Source organism: Pleurodeles waltl, chromosome 7 (assembly GCF_031143425.1).
Source record: "Pleurodeles waltl isolate 20211129_DDA chromosome 7, aPleWal1.hap1.20221129, whole genome shotgun sequence".
In the NCBI taxonomy this organism is placed as follows: Eukaryota; Metazoa; Chordata; class Amphibia; order Caudata; family Salamandridae; genus Pleurodeles; species Pleurodeles waltl.
The window spans coordinates 46074486-46099862 of record NC_090446.1 but is presented as its reverse complement, the minus strand read 5'-3'; the positions used below and the strand labels follow the sequence as shown (position 1 = coordinate 46099862).

Sequence of the window (25377 nt, the reverse complement as noted above, 5' to 3'; positions counted from 1 at the left end):
TGAGGTTGATTATAATCCCGAGCAGATTGAGGGGCCAAGTATGTCGGTTGTAGCGGATATCAAAGACAAAGTGGCCGTTCTCCGCACACGCCCAAAGCCCAGGGCAAAGTCCGGAAGTAAAGTGATGTACAGAAGGGCGATAGGCCCATCCGTACCTGCCACCACTGGGCAAACACCCAACTTTGACCCAAATATAAATACAAACAAGTACACACTCAGTTCAGGGGACTATAGTATTTCCCATCAAATTGTCACTTCTAAGGACTCTAGAGTTCCACCCTTTGGTCAATCTAGACCAACACAGGTGTACGACATGAAAGGGAGACATGGTCAGAGGAAGAAAGATGCCCACATCAATATGACAGGGGTCCCCAGGATGCCAGCCGGCCACAGGGAGACGCACGACTCTCTTATTAATAAAGTCATCTACTGGATACGTATACAGAAGAAATGCCTCTCTGTCATCCGGTCTGACATCCTGGAGGTGTGCAGACATGGCCAACTTGGGTCAGAAACCGATTATATTTCTATTCTTTTTACCAATACTACCCTGGTTGACAATCTTATTGCCTTTAACATACGGACTGGCTCCTTGAGAGCTGGTAGAGAAACTGGCATTGGTCTTTGTACGCATCCACCTGGGGACAAGACATCCAGTTGTTGCAGTTCAACCGATGACCACACAGGAGGGGCTCGAGCTTTACTCAAGAGCTGTCCACCACCTATGACAGAGAATCCTTCTCCCTCGCTATCAGATTTGGACTGACTAAATGCTGCCCCTCCTGCAGGGAATCCCAAAGTAGCTATCAAGGCTGGTAGAGAAGAATGACCTGGGAATTCAGAGTCTGTCCTATACTTGAGAACTAGGACTAAAACATCCATGCCCCCTAAACTTACCATCATGTCTTGGAATGTTGCAGGAATAGAAAATAAGATGGGAGATTCTGAGTGGACCGGTTTCATTAATAAGCAAGATATATGCTTATTTCAGGAAACCTGGGCTGAAGAGGTGATCCATGTAGATGGGTTCATAACTTATTTCTCTATGGCTCAACCTGCCTCTGGGGGTTTTGGTAGACCGATAGGTGGGCTCATGATCTTGCTGAACAAAAGACTGACATGTGAGCACTCAGTATTACGCTTTAACTATATGATTTATTGGGTGTTCAACTAACGTTTCAACCTGGTCTCACAGTGATTATGGTTAATGTGTATGCAAGGTCCGTCTCACGAGGCATAGAGTCTAGGGTACCTGCCCAGTTAGCCGAACATATGGAGCTCTTGCATCCATCCGACCATCTGGTGGTTGTGGGTGATATTAACTGTTCCTATGTATCTAAGAACCTTATTAGCAGTTTGACAACAGAGAAAGATGAACTCTGGGGTATCCCCCAATCGAAGGAGGATGTCCCCTGCATTGGCTCTTGTGTCGCCGTGCAGATGGCTTCCCTCTGCCTAGGATTTGGATTAAGAGAATGTAATGGTCGCACCAGATCCAATCTAAATCGTGCTTCCACCTTTAAGCGAGGGCCTTCTTCTAGCACCATTACTATCTCCTGGTGGATATCAGGCTTTGGTCAAGTACTCTAGATATGAAGGTAGAACCTCGCTATAACAGCGACTATAACCCTCTGTGTCTCACCCTAACTAGTCACACATTTGGTAGAGTCCAGCATTTAGAGACTACTGATGTCCCAACTCCTTGGCCTAAAGTAATATCAAACCCATACTTGATTAAGGAAATCTACTCATCGTTTCTAAAACTTTTTTCTAGCTTTGATGAGCAAGAGGTCGATATTATCCCCATCCTGACCATCCATGCAGAAATGACAAGTATTTAACAAGGGATTTTTTATAAGGAAATTAATTCCAGGCATACCACTGACACTATTCAATCTAAGGAATGGTTTAACAAGGATTGTGTCCATGCGAGGTCCAATTTAAAAATTGCCCTCAAAAAGCACTCACCCGGGGAGATCAGAAATGCTAGACTCAGGTATACCAAGGCTTTGGAACTAGCAAAAAAAAAGTTGGGAATATGAGATCTGGCAGAAGATGCTGGATGCAGTTAAGAATCGAGACGATGGCTCCTTCTGGAGGTTGATGGCCAGTAGACATAGAGTGGGTAATGACACCATCAGCATGCATATTCAACCTGAAAGTTGGATGGCCAACTTTTCCGAGATTTACGATTCACCCGCACAACAAGATCTTGTGGGCTATGGGGGCGACAATTGCAGATTTCCCTCGAGGGCTCTGCGGAGGACATTGTTTTTACAATAGCTCAAACCACTGCAGCCATCAATTCCTTGAGGCCAGCCTTGGCGCTTGGTCCTGACAAGATACCAGGGGATCTGTTTAAATCTGAACCCGTCATTTGGGCGTGGTACATAAACACACTGTCGAATACCATAGCAGCAGGTGCCCCAATCCCGGACTCGTGGCTAGGGGCGGAAATAATCCCCATATATAAAATGGTGATGTGGGCTTGCCCATTAATTATAGACCAATCAGTCTCATCGACAACTTGCAAAAGATCTTTGCCAAGCAAGTTTTAGACAGGTTCATGGAATGGGTCCAAGACAATCAGATACTATCACCTCTCCAGGCCGGTTTTCGATCAAAAACTAGCACCATGGACCAGGTCTTTAGGCTCTCTTTGTTATTCTGGAAATATGTTACTCTAGCCAAAAAAAAATTGTATGTTGCTTTTGTGGATCTAAGATCTGCCTTTGACCTTGTCCCTAGAGATAACCTATGGGAAGTTTTGAACAAAATTGGTGTTCCGGGGAATTTAGTGCATTTAATTAAAAGGCTGCATGAGAATGCTTATGCACAAGTGAGATGGGGCAACCAGGGGGAACTCACTGACCGAATAGACATCAGACAGGGGGCGCGCCAAGGGCTGTGTCCTTGCCCCTACTCTTTTTTCCTTGTTTATTCACAAGGTGGTGCAAGATGTATCCGATTGCCTAAATGATGCCCCTTCCTTGAACAATCAAAAAATTCAGATTCTACTATTTACTGACGACTCTCTTTTGATTTCCAAAACACCAATGGGCCTTCAGGTTTTAGTGGACAGGTTTAGTGTGTTTTGTGCAGATTATGGATTGGAGCTTAAATCTAGTAAAACCAAATTTATGACCTTTGGCTGTGGTCCCATTAAAAGATGTACCATGCATATTAAATGGGACCCCTCTAAGCAAGGTAAGCTCCATTGACTACCTAGGTGAAAGAATTAGCAACGATATGCAACTGGAGGCCCAGGTTGATAAAAGCACAGCTCTCCTATTACATAGATCAGGGGCCATTTTGCGTTTTTATAAATCCACTACTGTGAAAGCTGTCTCTCCAGCTATAACTTTTTTTTAGCGAAGGCCCAGGGTGCCGCGGTCTATGGTGCAGAGGTTTGGGGTTTTTCCAATACTAGTAAACTATCCGTGGGGGAAAATAGCTTTGTAAGTTCTCTTCTGGCATGCCCTCGTAATACACCATTGATTCCAGTGTTTCTAGATCTTGGGTTCTCCCGCATTTCTGACGTAATAGCATTAAGACCCTTAATTTTTTGGGTATGTATTTGAACTACCCCTGAACTAGTTGCATATAAGGAGTCTTTACAAGACATCCTAGATAGACCCAATGCACTCTTTATTCCCTGGCTCAAGCATATTTCGAGATGGTTCCATATTTTGGGACTCAGTGACTTCTGGAGCCAACCGTATAACTTAAGGAGGATCCAGAAGCAACATCTGAAAACAGTCTATTGGTCCCACGTCAGGAACAACTATATGTCATGCACATCACTCGGTAGACTGACTTCCCAATTTCTTAACTTCAAGTGGTACCTCTACTTTGAACCCTTTCTTGATTTAATTTCTGACCAACTAAGCAAAAGCTTGTATGTCCGGTTCAGGTATGGATGCTTACCTTTGAAGTCCCTTCCTAACACCTGGCATCCCACTCTGTCAACAGACTTATGTCCAAGTTGTAATGGTACTACGGAAACTATAGTACACTTTATGTTTATTTGTCCTGCTTATGGGACTGCCCGGCGGAAGTGGCTTCGTTGAGCTTGTAGGAATATGGGTATGAGACACTGTAAAGACGCTTTAAGGTTAATGATGAGAGACACCTCCACCCTTTTAATCTGTGCGGTCAGCAAGTTCCTTGCAGCTGCATGGCATGTACGTACACGTCTCTTAAAAAGTCAAAATGATTTATTCTTAGGTGAACATAGTTCTTAACTTATTTATTTTTGATCTTACACAATATGTTTATGATTACCGTGACCTTGTGTCAGCTGTAAATCAGGAAGACAAAGAGAGATGATTCTCCTTCATATTATCAGTGGCTAGTTAGCCTGGGGTGGATCCAGGTGAAGTATATTAAGGATTTTATGCAAACGGTTTTTTTTTCCGTTTTTTAATTCGAGCTCTTTTTAACCTTGTATTTATTATGTTTTGATTGTAATTTTAGCTGTTGTGATGTTATTTGCTTTGATGGTTAAATATGACCAAATAAAGCTTGTGTGACGATGATGAGACAGAGGAGAGACACAGAGAGGCCAGGCTCTGCAATAAGTGAGACAGATCAGAAACACCAAGGGCCAGGCTCTGCAATAAGCGAGACAAAGGTGAGACACAGAGACTCAGACTCTGCAATAAGTGAGACAAAGAGGAGACACATAGGGGCATATTTATACTCCGTTTGCGCCGGAATTGCGTAGTTTTTTTTTACGCAATTCCGACGCAAAACTAACTCCATATTTATACTTTGGCGTTAGACGCGTCTAGCGCCAAAGTCCATGGAGTTTGCGTCATTTTTTAGCGTGGACACCTACTTTGCGTTAATGAGATGCAAGGTAGGCGTTCCCGTCTAAAAAATTGACTCCGAGGCATGTGCGCCGTATTTACACTCCCGGGCAAAATTCACGCCCGGGAGTGGGCGGGTCAAAAAAAATGACATACGGCCGCTTTTGCGCCGTTTTTTAGCGCCTGGAAAAGGCAGGCGTTAAGGGACCTGTGGGCTCTGAAGGAGCCCAGAGGTGCCCTCCCATGCCCCCAGGGACACCCCCTGTCACCCTTGCCCACCCCAGGAGGACACCCAAGGCTGGAGGGACCCATCCCAGGGACATTAAGGTAAGTTCAGGTAAGTCCTTTTTTTTTTTGTTTTTTGTGGCATAGGGGGGCCTGATTTGTGCCCCCCTACATGCCACTATGCCCAATGACCATGCCCAGGGGACAGAAGTCCCCTGGGCATGGCCATTGGGCAAGGGGGCATGACTCCTGTCTTTGCTAAGACAGGAGTCATTTCTATGGGGGTTGGGACTCGTAAAAAATGGCGCAAATCGGGTTGAGGCGAAAAATTTGCCTCAGCCTGACTTGCCCCATTTTTTGGCGCCCAAGCTCCATATCCCCCTACGCCGGCGCTGCCTGGTGTACGTCGTTTTTTTCCACGCACACCAGGCAGCGCCGGCGGCTAACGCCGGCTAACGTCATTGATTAAATACGGCGCCCGCATGGTGCTTCAGAATGGCGTTAGCCGGCGCTAATTTTTTTGACGCACAACTGCGTTAGCGCAGGTTTGCGTCAAAAAGTATAAATATGGCCCATAGTGCCAGGCTCTGTAACCAGTAAGACAGAAGAGAGACACGAAAAGGCCAAGTTTTGCAATAAGTGAGTCAGAGGAGAGACACAGAGAGGTCAAGCTCTGTAATAAGTGAGAGAGGAGATACAGTGAGATGCCAGCTCTGCAATAAACAAGACAGAGGAGAGATACAGAGAGGCCAAGCTCTGTAATAAGTGACACAAATGAGAAGCACCAAGGTTCAGGCTCTGCAATAAAAGAGACAGAGGAGAGACACAGAGATCCAGGCTCTGCAATAAGTTAGAAGAGCAGAGACGCTGAGAGACCAGGCTCTGCAATGACTGAGACAGAGGAGAGACACAAAGACCAAGGCTCTGCAATAAGTGAGACAGAGGAGAGACACCGAGACCCAGGATCTTCAATAAGTGGAACAGAGGAGAGACACCGAGAGGCCATGCTCTCCAATAAGTGAGAGAGGAGATACAGTGAGATGCCAAGCTCTGCAATAAACAAGACAGAGGAGAGACACAGAGAGGCCAGGCTCTGCAATAAGCAAGACAGAGGAGAGACACAGAGAGGCCAGGCTCTGCAATAAGCAAGACAGAGGAGAGACACAGAGAGGCCAGGCTCTGCAACAAGAGAGACAGATGAGAGACAAAAAGAGGGCAGACTCTGTAGTAAGTGAGACAGATGAGAGATGCAGAGAGACCAAGCTCTGTAATAAGTGACACAAATGAGAGGCACCCAGACCCAGGCTCTGTAATAAGTGAGAAAGAGGAGAGACCCCGCGACACAGATTCTGAAATAAGTGAGACAGAGGAGAGACCCTGAGAGGCCAGGCTCTGCAATTAGTGAAACAGAGGAGAGACATAGAGAGGCCAGGCTCTGCAATTAGTGAAACAGAGGAGAGACATAGAGCGGCCAGGCTCTGCAATTAGTGAAACAGAGGAGAGACATAGAGAGGCCAGGCTCTGCAATAAGTGAGAAGAGGAGAGACACCCAGAGGCCTGTCTCTTTAATACGTGAGACAGAGGAGAGACACTGAGACCCAGGCTCTGCAATAAGTGAGACAGAGAGGAGACACAGAGAGGCCAGACTCTGTAACAAATCAGACAGAGAAGAGACACCAAAAAGCCAGGCTCTGTAATAAGTGAGACAGAGGTGAGACACAGAGACCCAGGCTCTGCAATAAGTGAGACAGAGGAGAGCCACTGAAAGACCAGGATCTGCAATAAGTGAGAAGAGGAGAGACACTGAGAGGCCAGGCTCTGCATTACGTGAGACAGAGGTGAGACACAGAGATACCAGGCTCTGCAATAAGTGAGACAGAGGTGAGACACTGACAGGCAGGCTCTGCAATAAGTGAGAAGAGGAGAGACACTGAGAGGCCAGTTTCTGTGATAAGTTAGACGGAGGAGAGACAGCAAGAATCCATGCTCTGCAGTAAGTGAGACAGACACAGAGTAGGGACACTGAAAGGCCAGGAGCTGCATTACGTGAGACAGAGGAGAGACACTGAGAAGCCAGGCTCTGTAATAAGTGAGAGAGAGGACAGACACCGAGACCCAGGCTCTGCAATAAGTGAGACAGAGGACAGACACCGAGACCCAGGCTCTGCAATAAATGAGACAGAGGAGGGAAACCGAGACCCAGGCTCTCCAATAAGAGAGACAGAGGAGAGACACTGAGAGGCCATGCTTTCCAATAAGTGAGAGAGAAGAGATACACTGAGATTCCAGGATCTACAATAAGTGAGAAGAGGAGAGACACTGGGAGGTCAGGCTCTGTAATAAGTAAGACAGATGAGAGACACCGAGAGGCCAGGTTCTGTAATAAGCGGATAGAGGAGAGATACCCAGAGGGCAGGCTCTGTTATAAGCGAGACAGAGGAGAGACACCGAGAGACAAGGCTCGGCAGTAAGTGAAACAGAGGAGAGACACATAGAGGCCAGGCTTTGTAATAAGCGAGACAGAGAAGAGATACCGGGAGGCCAGTCTGTGTAATAAGCAAGACAGAGGAGAGACACCCAGAGGCCATGCTCGGTGATAAGCGAGACAGAGGAGAGACACCCAGAGGCCAGGATCTGTAGTAAGTGAAACAGAGGAGAGACGCAGAGAGACCAGGCTCTGTAATAAATGAATAGGTCTCTATTTATTGTGGTAACTCATGTAAATATAGACACACACAGATGCTGTTTAGCACATTACAACAGCCATACTGGGTTCCCCAAACCAGAGGAAAAGTTGCCAAGAAGGTTTGTTTTCTCTATATAATGCATTTAGGAGATAAATAGTGAATGTGACAAACAGTTTGATGACTGGATATAATTTTCTTTAAAAAGTCCCTCAGGTATTCTTCCTGGAAGTTGGAATGTTACTCCAAATAGCCAATTGCATGAAGTGAGTGAGAGATAGTCCTCTGACTAGAGCCAAAGCCCTCTCTCTGTGTACTTTAAAGAACAGCTTTGCATTTTCATAGGTCACTCTGTCTTCTCCATCGGCCAAATGTCCAGGAGAACCGTAGCAGCTTTTTCTGTTCCTCTTTTGCTCCCTAATGGAGTAGTAAGTTATGCTCCCTGAGAGTGACACTCAAAGTGTGCCCCTAATCCACAGTGGAGGACGGTACCTCCTCCTTACGAGGTGATGGGGTGTCTGATTGCTAGTAGCACTTATTAATTAAAATGAAGTGATGGGTGGGATACTGAAATATTCTCAGCCACTAGTAAGCACTCTGGGTTGCATCCCAATATATTGTTTTCTTGCCCACCATGCCACCTCAGACAGGAACTAGCCATATGCAAATCAACATTGGACCTGCTCCAATAGGAAGAGTCTGGCCTGAGCTGCCACACCAGGTCCCCTCTGAGAAGGAACACAAGCAACACCAGACTGGTTTCATCAGTAACGTGCAGGTGGAGTCCTGTGGCGTCCCGAGCCCGTGGTCCAAGTCTGGACACACCTGTTGCACTTAAGGCATCAAACTGAAAAATACAAAAAACTAAAGGGCAGAGCACTATTAATGTGCTTGTTAGAAACTTTTTTCATAACATATTATCTTAATTATTTATTGTGTATTTGTGTCTCTCTTTAATTATGTGCAACGTTTTGACATCCACTGGAATGTAATTTAAGCTCACCAACAAAAATTAAAAAGCACTACATAAGTATCCTGAGGCTAAGCAGTAGAAGCGCTGGGCTCGGACCCATGTTCTTACTGAACATGTCTCAGAGATCTAGCTTTGAACAGTTGTCTATACTTCAAGCCACCTGTTGAACGGGTGCAGCTCTGCTTGAAACAAGGCGCTATCCTTGTGTCAAGTCCTCAAACATGTGCATGGCTCCAGGTATGTATTACAATGTCAACCCCTAAACTGTCAACGTATGGATGCATTGAGACCATTATATAGACTTCTGAAATATGGATATATGGATATATTGAGAACATGTTGCCTCTGGATATATTGTCAGGGCAGAGTTCATAATAGTAATTAGAACACTGGAATCTTGAAGACAATGGACTAGCTCCGGGCTTATAATGGCCGGTAGAAGCCCAGAGCTCCAACATTCCAATATTTTCTTTCATGTTTCTCTCTTTTTAATTTAGCACATTCTACCCCTGGTGTTTGGAATGTTCTAATAGCCTTATAGGCCTGCTACCTCACCCTTTAACAAAAGGTACAGGCCTATAACTTGGGTCAGGGCCTTTATCAACTAGTATAGCCCTCGGCAGCGGGCTACAGGACTCTAATCTGCACTTGTTCTGACAATCATTTGGCGATCGCTATTACAATCATTATTTATCTGTAGGTCAGTATAGTATTTTAGGGGTGGCTACAGTGACAAGCACCCAAGGCACAAAATACAGTGGCAATCCCCAAGGGCATCTACTCATAGATTGAAAGTCCTCTGTATATGTGCTCAGGTCTGCTAACCTGGAAACATTTCTCACCATTTGAGAGCACAGACCTGGCCATGGTGGGGCGGAGCCTGTAGATGGGGCCAGGGCACTCATGACTTCGCAGCTTGAGCTGTTGTGAAGGAATATTGGCGATGTTGGGTCCTGGAAGGGAGGTGGTGACTCCTACCCTGGCCAAAACCTAAAGGGCTTTTCTAGTCACCTCCCATAAAATTGCATGGGTTGCTGTGAAATCTGTGATGGATTTTATGAATGCCGGGGATTCACATGCGCGCTAGACACCCACACTAAGTAAGCGATTTTCTAGCTCACCTGGTGCTCACCTTGGGATATCAGCTCTTCTCCGAATGACCTTGTCAAAAGAGCCAATATCATATGACACAAGTTGGCACCAGTTGAGTGGGCAAGTCTATGGGTGCCAATCCCCTCGATCTTGGCAGTTCATTATCAATCAATCAATCAGTAGATTTGTAGAGCACAACTTGTTACCCTTGAAGGTATCCAGGAACATGACTAGTTCCTGAGAGCCAATACCCAAAGTCCTACGGCCCTAATGGCCACAGGAACAACATCCCTGTACCAGAGTCTAACACCGCCCTGATGTAGCCAACAGAAGACGACCTTCGAGGGCCAATCCCTATACATAATGGGTCCCAGGGCTGAACAAGCCACTATCATTTGCTAATAAACAGCTGAATCAACCCCTTGAGAATGCAGGACTTAAATTACTCTGTGGTCAAGATGGAATCGAAACAGACTACCTGTTAAACAGGCCAACTGGAAGTACATTCAGAAATGTCTTTACAAGTGTGGTCTACCTGGTATTCTGAATGATAAAGTGATATTGTGAGCTACTTTCAAAACAATAGCGCAGAAGAATATTAAATCATACAGCTGGTGTGAAGATGGTGCTTCTCTGAAAACCTACATACTGTGGAACCCCTTAGAGAAGCCTGCAGTGTCATCCAACAGATGGTTTGGACCAACAAGTCCTTCCTGACATTTAAAAAATCTGGTTTAACCATTTGGGAGGTCCTAGTTTAACTAATGGGAAGTACTGGTTTAACCAATGGGAAGTACTGGTTTAACCAATGGGAAGTACTGGTTTAACCAATGGGAAGTACTGGTTTAACCAATGGGAGGTCAATGCAAGTAGTGGTTGAGTAACTGATCCAAGAATGCCAGCTCCCTCCTGAATCTTTTCTGGGCTTTTTAATGGTAATCCTAGGGGTAAAAAACAGAGAAGGAATTTTTGGACGGGTACTTTTTTAAAAATCCTAATAGTGTGTGGGTGCTATCGAAGAAGCGTTTAATATGTTCCACCAATCCTATCTGCATTAGAGTAACTTAATAGCTCCCTTTAAACTTAAGAGCTCTCTTAACCTGAACATATTGCAGGGTTTCCATTTCAGATGACTGCTCAATAAGAAACATTGACGGTTGCTCACCAATAGTTTTGAATTAAAAGAACTAGTTATACATCACAGTGGCTAATATTTCATACTTTAGTGTTCATTTCCTACACCTGAAAGCGATTATTTGTATCAGTTTTTTGTATAAACAAAGGTCCAGATTTAAGGAATGCGGCGCTTAAGCTTGTGAAGCGTCACTTTTCTTGCGCCCCTCTGCGCCCCCCCAATGTCACCATGTGTGCACCGTATGTAAGATACAGCGCATCATGGCGGTGTTAGGAACAATAGTATCAAAATTTATGACGGTATTGCAGCGCTTTGCTCCACTAGAGTCAATTGTGATGCTAGTGGAGCAAAGTGCAAGGAGGCCCATTGATTTCAATGGGTCCGTCCATTTAACGCCTGCTTTCAGCGGGCGTTACACATGACGCCAAGAACGGCACAGTGAAATCTTGTAGATTCATTGCACCACTTTTGCGGGCTCCTTGCCCTGGAATGCCCCCTTTTCATGCATTATGCGTGCCACGTACATAATGTGGCGCAAACTGGCGCATGCATTGGGCACTCAGTCTAAATACCGTGGCGATTTTGCAAGCCTAACGCCACATTAGCGTTACAAAAATGACGCTAATGTGGCACTAGGTCTTTTTAAATTTGGGCCAAAGTGTATTGACAGCAGAACACAGAAGTGGACCTGGGGTGCCTGGAATGTTGACATTTTTGTTCCCGGTCTCGCTTCCCATCCAATGAGCGGATCTTTTGTTTTTAGTTGTATTGTACTGCTGGCAGTGTCGGGCAGGTATTCTTGAACCAGTTGTAGGTATCTGATTGTGTATAATTGTAAATATTGTAACTACTTTAAGTAATCCATTAAACGGTCACAGTCAATCTGTTATTTATTTTTTTGTTGACGTATGAAATTGAAATGGTTTCTGAGTCATTGATAAAATGTTACTACTGCTAAAGAAATAACATAACACACTACTATTTCTACAAGTTACTGTTACATCAAACGGCTCTACTGACAAACTTGTGTAAACATGGCTGCCCCTTCCTCTACATGTGAGTAGCCTCGGTGTGATGCTGTGCTCTGAACATGTACATCTGACTGTGAGATATGAGAACACACCAATATCAGAACACATAGTGAAAGGCACAAACTGCTTCATGAGCTGAGTAACTTTAATTTCCCGAAGACAAAAACTAGTGATATCCAGTGCTAAGCAACACATTAGATGAAAAGTCCTTTTAAACTGCACTCATTGGGAAACGCACAGGGATTAAGGCACAGGGACACAGAATGATCTGCCCAGGATCACATGAATTGCGCAAGTGTGGTCTGGGACCCGTGCTTACAATCTAGGTCTTCTCTATACTTTTTCAGTCAAGATCAGAACTCCACTGCCCAATTGTATGTGTGAAAAGTGCCCAGTCCTCTAGGCGCTATGAGTATTCAGTGATCATTACTCTGGTAATTCCCGTAACGTTTTTATGTCATTGGTTAATATGTTCAGCACTCCACGGCGAGCCTGCGGGGTATGTGTCTTTCTATGATCTGCTCGCTTTCCATCTGATACTTCCCTGTGCTATATACACTTCGATGTGACATACTTTGTACTCCTCTGCTGGTCCACTATGCTATAAAGTATATTTAGGGGGCATTTTCTATACTCTCCTGCTAGTTTCATATGCTACAGGGTAACTTTAGTGTGCATTCACTGTACTCCTGTGCTGATTCCTTATGCTATACTGTACCTTTAGGGGTATTCTCTGTACTCCTGTGCCGGCTCCCTATGCTATAATGTATCTTTAGGGGGCATATTCTATACACCAGTGACGGCTCCCTATGCTATACTGTATCTTTAGGGAGATTCTGTGTACTCCTGTGCTGGTTCGCTATGCTATGAGGAGTCTTTAGGGGGTAGTCTCTGTTCTCCTGTGCCGGCTCCCTATGCTATAATATATCTATAGGGGGTAGCCTATGTACTCCTATGCTTGTTCCTAATGCTTTAATGTATCTTTAGGGAACATTCACTGTAGTCCTGTGCTGGCTCCTCCCTATGCTATAATCTATATGTAGCTGGCATTTTCTGTACCCTTGTGCTAATCAACTGAACTTTATGTGCTTTTAGGTGAAACACATGATTGCAATGCACATTCTTCAATGACATTCTTCAATTGGTGCCCTGAGCAATATATATCTTTAGGTGACATGCTCTACACTTCTTTGCCAGCCCCGAGCTACGTATATCTGACTTATATAAGCTATGTGAATCATATATGCACTTGTGAAATATACTGTGTTCACATAAAGTGCCCTCTAAGTTACATGGTACCATATATCGCTTTATGCCTATGTCATGAGGTGTGCGTTTGGGGAAGTGACGTGCTCAGCATCACCATGTTTACCACCTGAGCCATGTTAAATATATGTGCATTTATGCAACACGCACTGTACACAAAGTTATGCGGTGCAATGTGTGGCTTTTTGCTTATCTCGTGAGGTGTGAGTTTGTGGAAGTGACATGCTCAGTTCACTTGTAACTGACACCAAATCGATTTATTCCTGTCCACAGATAGCTCGTGGGTCTACAGTTACTGCAGGTAACATGCAAGGCATGTGTGTCAAATTATCAGGAAACAGCTCTGCATCCCAGAGCCAGCACCCAGTCTGTTTGTTTCTGTTGATAGCGTGCCACATACCTCGGTGGTTGCACCCAGCTTCACAGGTGCATACCACCAGTGTTTTAAAGGGACAGACACGTCTTGTGGGAGAGGGGAGAGGATGTGGCATAATGGCCAGAGCTTCCGACTTTGCAGCTGGGGAACTCGGGGGAATATTTACAAGCCCCTAGTGCCAACTTTTTTTACGCTAAAGTGGCCTTTCTCCCGGGCTGTATTTAGTAAGTGGCACAATGCTTGCCTTGCGCCACTTTGTAAACCCTTGTGCCACATTATGCCTGCACCAGGCATGATGTATGCAGGAGGGGCGATCCGACGCAGGCAGGTGCAAAAAAAATGGCGCAGTGAAATTTACATTTCATTGCACCATTTTTTCCTTCATTTTTTACGCCTGCTCAGAGCAGGCGTTAAGATGACGCACCTATCGTAATCAATGGGCCTCCCTGTGCTTTGCTTCAGTAGCATCAACATTTTGGATGCTAGTGCAGCAAAGCTCCACAATAGCGTCAAAAATGTTGATGCTATTATCCTAAGGACCGCCATGGTGCGCGGTATTGTAAATAAGGCGCAACCATGGTGTCGTTAGGTGGGGCAGGGGCGACGCAGGAAAAGTGGTGCATCGGGACCAGTGCACCGCTTTCTTGTAAATATGCCCCTAGATTCGAGTGTCGGCGTCGGATCAACATTGTGTGATTCTGGGCACATCACTCAATCTCCCTGTGTCTACCAAAAATAATGTCTCCTTGTGTAACGTGACTGGTGCTCATGTAAAGCGCCCCAATACTTTCTGGTGGAGTTGGTGCTATATAAAACCACAAAAAAAAAAAGGAGTGTTGTTCATCACAATATCAAAACATGGTGGTACAAGAACATACTACGTATGTATATCTACATGTGAAGTTAAGTACAGTAAACCTACATAGAAATACCTTTCCCTCGCTTTGGTTGTCGATGTTTCTGCTACAATATTTTTGTAGAACGATACTTAAAATTCGATATTCGCCACCATAACACCAAGGCGTGCATTTTTTTAGAGGGTAAATATGTCTTTCAGAAGCAGCTGAGCGCTTTACATAGGACACACTTCCTAGGCGCTAGACTCTTGTGAGTGGGGTTCACCTGAGGACGGCATCCTAAGTGCTCAGAGTGGCTGCCGGGGGCGGGGGTCTCTGTACAGTGTATTGCTATAGATAATAGGCTATTTCTCCCTATGACGGGCTTTAAGCTACACATTCTTGCAGGTGACGTGGGGGGGGGGGGGGGGGGGGATGACTGCAGCGTCCCCAATAAAACCTGATATAGTTTGGATCGAGAGTGAACAGTCAAGGTACACTTTCAATGTGTTCGTCTGGCAGCTCCTTTGTGTTGTTAGAGACAGGATGTCACGTATCCCCTGTGCCTCTAGTGAAATGATGTCGGCCAGCACCCCTACTCTAAAAATTGTTCCAGCCCCACCCCCTCCAGAGGTCAGTCCCATCACCCGCCCCATCCTAGAAGCGATAATACAACTACCGATCCCAAAACTGAAAGCTGAACAAAAAGGAACTGCATGATTTGAGTTCTAATCCCGGCTACCCCATTTGACCACTACGTGTGATGCTGGGCACATCTCCAGGCCTCTCAGATCACCTAATTATTCAGAGTTTTATGTCTGCCAAAACTGGACGCATTTAGAAACTAAACACCAGCATGGCAGGATGTTTAATAAACAGGGGTAATGTTCTTTTACCCCCCCCCCCCATTCTGTTCCACCCTCCCCATGTCTACAAGGACTCTTACTTCTCTGAGGTCTTAGTGGGACACCAGAGCCCGGGGCGCAGAAAGGTCACACCTACCCTCCATAGGCGCCAAAAGTGAAGCTCCTCTTCCTGGAAAACATGGCCTCCTCTCGGGGTGCAGAGCAGGTCTCTGAGTCCTCTCTCGTGCCCAGCCGGCTGCTTCTCTCTGGCCGAGCGCGGCATCGGCGTCCCAGGGAGGGCGGGACCGCTCTCCGCCCCTGGGCGCTTCAATGGGAGTGCAAGAATAGCGGCTCGCAGCTTGAGGTGAGCTGAGGCGCGCTGAGGGGAGGAAGCGCCTGCGGAGGGCTGCCCGGATGGGGGGGGGGGGGGGGGGGGGGGAAGCTGCTGGTGGCGGCCACATTATATGACAGCGGAGCTTCGGGAAGGAGATGGAGGACAGACTGAAAGGACGTGTTACATAAATATATTCACCGAGAAATCCAAAGGTTACAGGGACGTTGCAGTTAGGTTGATGTTTTACTCCTACAAAAACCATAGAAGTTCAGCAGTAATAGTTATACTTTTCTTAAAGAAGTATAACTTGTAGCCTAAAGTTACTTAACTGCACAAGTTGCAGTTTTTCCATATGAGTGTAGCTCTGACTGCTGGATTTCAATGGTTGTGTATGGGTAAAATGTCAGCCTAACTATGATGTACCTGTAATCACTGGTTTTCTCAGTGAATTTAATTTTTTGGGGATGTAAAGTAGTACCGAATTACCACAACCACTGCAGCACTCGACCAAAAGCCCTGTGGGCAATCCCCTGTGTGCATTCAACCCTACACTGTGCAGTACCTTCCGCCCTGCACAGTGGGTTTTGGTATGTCAGTGGGTATATTTTTTATTTCATTTTTTCTAGGATTCACAGATCCTTCGCAAGCCTACACGGGGGGAGCACGCTGAGCACAGTGGGGGAACCTCGGATCCATGATTTGCCCAGAAATAAATTGGGCAATTTTGGCCATGAGGGGTCCCACAGGGACCCTTGCATGTCCTATGGAATCAGGGTAGCTCTATTATGAATCCTTATGTATGTTTTGCAATGTTTTTTGTTCCCCGTGGCCCAATGCAAAAACAAAATGGCGGCTGTAACTTTCCTCTGAGTTGTGGCAAACCAATTATGGCCTTGCTTTTTCCCCGGATCCGATCATCCTCCGCTAGTGGATCCGCGAAAGTCCCCGATCCTAGATATCTATATTTCTTCTTTATTTAACAACTCCAAAACTACTGAACAGATGTACACCAAATATCAAAAACGGTTCTTTCTGGACCAAGATCAAGCATTCTGCCAAATTTGGTGTAATTCCGTTCAGTGGTTCGGGCTGTAGTCATGTTCAAAATCCCTATGGGAAATTGCATGCGGAAAACACATTTTGTGACCCTCCCTTTTTCTCACCCCCTGCTTGACAAATCACTCTGAAACCTTCAAAATAGCAGCTGAAAAAAAATCTGGCAAAAGAAAAAACGCTTAGGAATTAGGTCCTAAGTAGGTAATATTTAGATATAGACATATATATTATCTATCTATCTATCTATCTATCTATCTATCTATCTATCTATCTATCTATCTATCTATCTATCTATCTGTCTATCTATCTATCCCTCTATATACATATTTGTTTTTACACTGCAAAGACTGTCACATAGAATATTGAAAACTGAAAATTGGGGTGTAACCCATTGGAGCTAGGAAGAGGTGTTGATAAAATATGCCATACATCCCCTATTTGTTAGAAACATTTCTAGATGGGTGATCTCCCCAAAACAATTCTGGGGAGATTCGAACTTGATCTGCAGAGCATGACATACTGAACTGTCACATGGGTGGTCCTTTAGAACTGCCTCCCAAATTCCAGGGCTTTTGATCAAATTCATTGGGAAAGTTACTTTTGAATATGCACCATTTGGTCCCATTCTTTTCCACACTTAGGGCCCTATTATGAACTTAGCAGCCGACTGTTGAACTGCCAAGACGACATTCAGGAGGACGCCGCCAAGCCTGCGCCCCGACCACCATATTACAATGTCCCTGCAAGCAGTCAGATCGCGCACTGTTGCTATTGTAGACAGTGCGCATTCCGACTGTGCTGGCAAGGGATCGCTGCACTGCCCACATCATGGGCATGGGTGGTGCAGGGGCCCACCTGTGGCCCTGTCCCTACCTTTCCACCAGCCTTTTCATGGCAGTCTGTCCCTACCACGATAAGGCTGGCCGAAAGGCAAGTCATGATCAGCACGGCGGTGACGACATTGGCAGCGCTGTGCTTGACCACGGCTTACCGCAGCACTGCAACAGAGGGATCTCTGATCCGGCGGTTGCGGCCGTCTTGTGGTTGTCTGACCACCAGCATCCAAATCTGGTGGTCAGACCACCAAGTATGCAGCGGTCGGACCGCCACCACGAGTACTCTGGTCCTACGACAGCAGTTCTCGTAATGTGGCCCTTACTCTGGGTGGGAAGAACTCCACTCAAGACCCAATTTGATGGGGGGTGGCTTTCTTACTCTACTTTCTCCCTCATTCCATTTTCTACAATCGTTTACAGCCACCCTGACTGAAAGGTCACCACCACCCACAGACCATAGATTGCTACTATTCTTTGCCAGTACCATAGTGAGGGTGCGGGGGCAGGGCTCTGTCCTTGGCAATTTTATAGGTCTGTGTTGAAGTGATTTTGTGACAGGAATCCAGCAGTGATGCTGGTCTTTTTCAGAGTAGAGTTGTAATTCAACACACTGTGCCTGGTGGCCCTGGCAGGTATCACGGTACTAACTGTTGACATATGCTCCCACCCCTTGTGCTCAGCATCACCACCTTGGCAGAGAAGGTAACACTTAAACCTTCATTATAATTACATTTACTTGTCAGCAAGTGCAGAAGCCTCCAAGAGGTTGCTGATCACCATAGAACTATAGATGGCAGCATCTTGCAGCTGAGGGATCTTTCATGTCATGTGCAAAACCCGCCCTCCCCCAAGAACATGCATACTACACTTTACTTGCATGCAACATGCAATACTGTGCAAGGGTGCTGCTGCTGTTAATGCCGTCTTTTATCAAACCTCGTCTCCCCTCTTACAGTCTGGACAGGATCCCCCTTTGTTTGTTGTAGACATGGACTATGCTCAAAGCCACTGGAAAAGCGTGATTGTGCACCTGTGGCGTTTTCGCATCACTATGAATTTGCCTTACTAGCCATATACAACACTATCTGCTACAGGACTTGCACATTTTAACAAAAAATGTGTTACAAGCTAAGAAAGTTCAACTGTAATTCAAATGTCAATGCTCGGCTTGCAGAGGAGAGCCACACACTTAATAAAAGTGTCTGGACACTGGGCAGCCACAGGACAGTGACTGGAGATGTCTGTAAAAGTGTAAAAGAGGTGACTAAGTTGCCCAAAGAGTATGCATCCTCATTTGATAGAATAGGGGAAGGGCCATGAATCAAAATTATAACTAGTTAAATGTAACTAAGGACTAAAGGGCAAGTCCTTTTTTCATTATTTTTCATAACAGTTTCAACACAAACTTATGTTCACATAAAAGACTCTGGCTTCAAAGCTGTATTTATTTCTGTAGGAGGCTGGCTCAGTTTATGGCTTACACCTATGGTGTGTCAATCTATACTGAGTTCAGGCAACCATTAGTGATAGTGAATAGGTGTCCATATATCAAAAGCTCTCTAGGGGTAGCTGAGACAAGCAGCTGAGCCTTACCCAGGAGGAATGGAAAGCACTAGTAGACTAGCACTTGTATATCTCCCTTTGGAGATATCTACACAGAATATTCACAAAATAACCAACAGAAACAGCATAAAATGTACAGGGCCCTATTGGGGGGGGGGGGGCAAACCATATACTAAGAAAGTAGAATGTGAAATAGAGAACCCAACCAAGGTAAGTGTGGTAGTTAGCTAGGGGTAGATGACAACACCAGAGGTAAGTACGGTAAGTGTCCCCAGCGACAAGGTGCAAGGTAGTAATCTACCCCATGGATAAACACGGGGAGTACTGGGTGGCGTTCATGTGATTCGGGACCCTTCCCAGTGGACCGCAAGGAAACCAACAGACAAGGTTGGAGAAAGCCCCCAACCTGGCATACTCAGAAGACAGGAGTACCTACATGAGGGGCCCAGATGCAGAGGGAAGAAGGGACTCTCACCAAAGTCAGTGGAAGCCTCAGATTGTCCAGCTGCTGTCACTACCTGTGAACCAGGCTGGTGGAACCCAGGGATGTATTACAGATGTGGAGGACCTCACAAGGAAGGGGGACAGAGTCCAGCACCCTTGGAAGTGCCCAGGTGGTGCAGATGGCAATGCCTACCCTCCTGGAGGTGACGTTCCTGCAAGTAGGTGGAGGAAGAAGTCCAGCTGTGGGGTCCAGGGGCTGCAGAAGATCCTAGGAGTCTCCTACGATTCAGATTGCAGGAGGGTCAATGATCAGCCTGGTCACCAACAAGCACTGGCAAATGCAAGCAGGAGCTCATTATGTAATTGCAGAGTTTTGGGGACCCCCAAGGTCCAGGAGACTCTACCCTTGAGGGGGAGTCAGGGCTAGCCCTCAGCATGCAGGAAGGCCAGCAGAGGTAAATGGTACCCCAACGAGAAGACCCCTAGGTGATGGACACAAGGAGTCACAAGGAGGCCTCAACAGCGCAACAAAACAGAAGTTCCACATCGCAGGAGTTGCAGGACAGGGGCTGATCTTTGAGTTGCAGAGTGCTCTGGAGGCTAGGGCTTCTTGGCACCTGAAGATCTCCTGGAGGAAGAGTCAACAAACCTTGGCAAGTACAACAGTCACAGTGCACTGGGGTTTCAGTCTAGTGGCAGGAGCAGGGGCCCACAGCCTCCCAAGTTGGTCAGAAGATAAGCAAGACCCGGAGGAAGCCACAGACCCACCATCTGTGAAGCAGAGCCTTTCGATGTCCTGGGAACAGCAGACTGGTCGTTATTGTCTTATGGTGCCTGAAGATGCAAGGAAGTGACTCCAAGGGAGATTCCTTCGTGCTTCCAGGTGAAAACAGAGTTCTTGTGACCCTGGAGGATGCACAGCCTTGGATGTTGCAGACTTTGTGCAGGATATGGAGAAACAATGTTGCAATGGGAGCCTTCCCACCAGAAGCAGACATGTTTCAGTTCCAAAGCAGAAGATGCTCAATTAATCTGAGGACCCATCCATGTGGAAGCCCTTAGATAACTCTAAAAGCGGGTTGGTCACTCTCTGAAGTGACCCAGGGACATCATCTACCTGGCATATTCAGTAGGATGCTCTCAGTGGCCTCTGCACATTTTGTTTCCAAGGTGGCAGAATCAAGTGGCCACCTGGCAGAGCTCTGTGCACCTCCCTAGGGCAGGGGCTGGACAGGGGGATGGTCACTCCCCTGTCCTTTGTGCAGTTTCTCACCAGAGCGGGAACCTGAACTGGTGCAAACCAGATTAATCAAGAAGGATACTAAATGGAACTACTCAAAGCAGCCTGGTGGTGGTCAGAGGCCACCCCAGCCAAGCCCTAGACACCTAAAATACAGGGGAGGTGGTCACACCTCTCCCTTGCAGGAAATCTTTTGTTCTGCCTATCTGGCCTAAGCTAGTCTCGCCAGCAAGAGTGCAGAACAGTGTCTGAGGTCAGCAGCAGTGTGGGCTGGCAGCTTGACCCTGTAAGGCTGCACAGTTAGAACCGGGGGATCCTCTAAGGAACCCACGAAGTGCAGGGCACCATGCAGCTAGCACTGGAACAGGTGTAAGTGCATGATTTAAAAATGTTTGATAACAAACATGCCTAGGTTCGGAGAAGCCATTATGTTGTTGGACCACTCATGTTGACCAGTGTCAACTATATACCTTAAGATGGCTTCCCCGCACTTACAAAGCCTAGGGAATAGAGTCTGGGGTTTGTAGGGGTACCCTGCTCAGGGATGGGTACCCTCACACTTAGGGACATGCACCCTGCCCTTGGGCTGACGGGCCTACCAGAGGGGTGATTTACAGTGTCTAAGTGGAGCAACCAGGATATAAGGCAAGCCCTATATTTGTGATGAAAGGGTGCATGCACCATTTCCTGCAGCCTGCAATGGCAGGCCTGCAGACACAGTTTGCATGGGCTCCCATGAATGGCACAAGACATGCTGCAGCCTATGGGGGACCTCTGGTATGCCACTGCCCTGGGTACCTAAGCATCATATACTAGGGACTTACATGAGTGCACCAGTATTCCAACTGAGATTGTAAAAAGTTACCAAGCAACCACATTTAGCGGAGAGAGCACTGGCATTGGGTCCCTAGTTAGCAGGATCCCAATGCACTACAGTCCGCAACATACTGACACCAGGCAAAAAAAGTGGGGGGTACTACACCCAGTAGCCAGCTTACTAGAATTTCAACATGCCATTCAGAGGTCGGAAAACTCACAAATGTGCTGCAACTCTTTCTAAGGTTCCAAATTTGTTTTATTGCTTGTAAGGTCATTTGTCATTAACAATAAAGTTGTGTTCGTGTGTCACTGCACAATAAACGTGAAATACACCACACTGTTCTGCCGAGCTGCATAATTAATGCATAGTTTGAGTTTCCTTGTTAAATAATTTAGTCACCTCTGTCGCATAATTTGGTTGCCCTCTGCTGCATTACTCTGTCAGCACTGGCCATGCTAGGTGGAGGCAGATGCTGGATCTTTTGCTGGTGAACAGATGTGCATATCTAGAGACTTTAAGAGGCACTTTGGCTCCTGCAGTCAGAGCCTGCCCTGGCCCATGGGTTCCAGCCAATCCTTATACCACCACGGATCAAAATATTGACATGGTGTAGGAGGCTGGCCTGGCTTGTAGTGGGTACCAGAGGTACTTACACCTTGTGCCAGGTCCAGTTATCCCTTATTAGTGTAGAAGAGGTGTTTCTAGCAGCTTAGGCTGATAGAAGGTAGCTATGGCAAAGCAGCTTAGGCTGAACTAGGAGACATGTAAAGCTCCTACTATACCACTGGTGTCATATGCACAATATCATAAGAAAACACAATACACAGATATACTAAAAATAAAGGTACTTTATTTTTATGACAATATACCAAAAGTATCTCAGTGAGTACCCTCAGTATGAGGATGAGAAATATACACACGATATATGTACAAAATACAAAAATTATGCAGTAATAGCAAAAGGAAGTCATGCAAGCAGTGTAAAGTTACAATATATTGCAATAGGAGCACATAGGTATAGGGGCAACACAAACCATATACTCCAAAAGTGGAATGCGAACCACGAATGGACCCCAAACCTATGTGAGCTTGTAGAGGGTCGCTGGGACTGTAAGAAAACAGTGAGGGTTAGAAAAATAGCCCACCACAAGACCCTGTAAGGTAGGTGTAAAGTGCACCTACAACCCACAGAGAGCACAGAAGTCGTGATAGGGGGATTCTGCAAGGAAAACCAACACGAGCAATGCAACAACAGTGGATTTCCAGACCTGAGTACCTGTAAGACAAGGGGACCAAGTACAAGAGTCGCAACAGTGTCGAGAGTGGGCAGGAGCCCAGGAAACGCCAGCTGAGGGTGCAAGGAAGCTGCCACTGGATGGAAGAAGCTTGGTGTTTTGCAAGAACGAAGAGGACTAGGAACTTCCCCTTTGGAGGATGGATGTCCCACGTCGTGAAGAAGCTTGCAGAGGTGTTCCCACGCAGAAAGACTGCAAACAAGCCTTGCTAGCTGCAAGGGTCGAGCTTAGGGTTTTTGGATGCTGCTGTGGCCCAGGAGGGACCAGGATGTCGCCACTTGGATGAGGAGATAGAGGGGGTGCCCAGCAAGTCAGGGAGCCCTCACAGAAGCAGGCAGCACCCGCAGAAGTACCGGAACAGGCACTTAGAAGAGGAGTGAACCGGAGTCCACGCGAAGTCACAAAAGGGAGTCCCACAACGCCGGAGGACAACTCAGAAGGTTGTGCACTGCAGGTTAGAGTGTCGGGGACCCAGGCTTGGCTGCGCACAAAGGAAATCCCGGAAGAGTGCACACGAGCCAGAGCAGCTGCAAATCATGCGGTACCTAGCAATGCAGTCTAGCGTGGGGAGGCAAGGACTTACCTCCACCAAACTTGGACTGAAGAGTCACTGGACTGTGGGAGTCACTTGGACAGAGTTGCTGAGTTCCAGGGACCACGCTTGTTGTGCTGAGAGGGGACCCAGAGGACCGGTGATGCAGTCTTTTGTTGCCTGTGGTTGCAGGGGGAAGATTCCGTCAACCCACAGGAGATTTCTTCAGAGCTCCTGGTGCAGAAAGGAGGCAGGCTACCCCCAGAGCATGCACCACCTGGAAACAGTCGAGAAAGCCGGCAGGATGAAGCGATACAAGGTTGCTAGTAGTCGTCTGGCTACTTTGTTGTGGTTTTGCAGGCGTCCTGAGCAGTCAGCGGTCGATCCTTTGGCAGAAGGTGAAGAGGGAGATGCAGAGGAACTCTGGTGAGCTCTTGCATTCGGTATCTGAAGAATTCCCCAAAGCAGAGACCCTAAATAGCCAGAAAAGGAGGTTTGGCTACCTAGGAAGGAGGATTGGTTACTAAGAGAGGTAAGAGCCTATCAGAAGGAGTCTCTGACGTCACCTGCTGGCACTGGCCACTCAGAGTAGTCCAGTGTGCCAGCAACACCTCTGTTTCCAAGATGGCAGAGGTCTGGGGCACACTGGAGGAGCTCTGGGCACCTCCCCTGGGAGGTGCAGGTCAGTGGAGTGGTCACTCCCCTTTCCTTTGTCCAGTTTCGCACCAGAGCAGGGCTGGGGGATCCCTGAACCGGTGTAGACTGGCTTATGCAGAGATGGGCAGCATCTGTGCCCATCAAAAGATTTCCAGAGGCTGGGGGAGGCTACTCCTCCCCAGCCATCACACCTATTTCCAAAGGGAGAGGGTGCTACACCCTCTCTCAGAGGAAATCCTTTGTTCTGCCTTCCTGGGCCAGGGCTGTCTGGACCCCAGGAGGGCAGAAACCTGTCTGAGGGGTTGGCAGCAGCAGCAGCTGCAGTGGAGACCCCGGAAAGGCAGTTTGGCAGTACCCGGGTTCTGTGCTAGAGACCCGGGGGATCATGGAATTGTCTCCCCAATGCCACAATGGCATTGGGGTGGCAATTCCATGATCTTAGACATGTTACATGGCCATGTTCGGAGTTACCATTGTGACGCTATACATAGGTAGTGACCTATGTATAGTGAACACGTGTAATGGTGTTCCTGCACTCACAAAGTCCGGGGAATTTGCCCTGAACGATGTGGGGGCACCTTGGCTAGTGCCAGGGTGCCCACACACTAAGTAACTTTGTACCCAACCTTCACCAGGTGAAGGTTAGACATATAGGTGACTTATAAGTTACTTAAGTGCAGTGGTAAATGGCTGTGAAATAACGTGGACGTTATTTCACTCAGGCTACACTGGCAGTCCTGTGTAAGAATTGTCAGAGCTCCCTATGGGTGGCAAAAGAAATGCTGCAGCCCATAGGGATCTCCTGGAACCCCAATACCCTGGGTACCTCAGTACCATATACTAGGGAATTATATGGGTGTTCCAGTATGCCAATGGGAATTGGTGAAATTGGTAACTAGCCTGTTAGCGACAATTTGGAAAGCAGAGAGAGCATAACCACTGAGGTTCTGGTTAGCAGAGCCTCAGTGAGACAGTTAGTCACTACACAGGTAACACATACAGGGCACACTTATGAGCACTCGGGCCCTGGCTGGCAGGGTCCCAGTGACACATACAACTAAAACAACATATATACAGTGAAAAATGGGGGTAACATGCCAGGCAAGATGGTACTTTCCTACACATGGCACAAAACATAGTAGTGGGGTAGGAATACCCAGGTGCCACCTCTGTTTGGACAGAGCAGGAAGGGTTAGCAGAAGGCTTTGGTTTACCTCTGCCCAGGTGGTGCCACCAAGTATTTCAGATACTTTTGCAGGGTCTGGCTCAGTAAATTCAAACCATCTGCAGCCACCTCCTGGCATTGGCCATGTTTGATGCCTTGTC

The 25377-nt window shown here is 46.8% G+C and overlaps 1 protein-coding gene across 6 annotated transcripts in view; it reads right to left on the bottom strand.

The window, feature by feature from the left end:
- The window catches only part of LOC138303601 (rap1 GTPase-activating protein 1-like), a 256978-nt gene that overhangs the window by 192268 nt on the left and 39333 nt on the right, over nucleotides 1-25377 (bottom strand). For 3 of the 6 annotated variants that reach the window (XM_069242887.1, XM_069242888.1, XM_069242889.1), the window contains exon 1: nucleotides 15432-15672. The exons of 2 other annotated variants lie outside the window; for them this stretch is intronic. In XM_069242887.1, the coding sequence (XP_069098988.1) occupies nucleotides 15432-15475 (44 nt within the window). In that variant the 5' untranslated portion in view covers nucleotides 15476-15672. Of the gene's footprint in view, nucleotides 1-15431; nucleotides 15673-25377 lie in introns of those variants that run through there. One more of the 6 variants, XM_069242890.1, reaches the window with a different exon arrangement.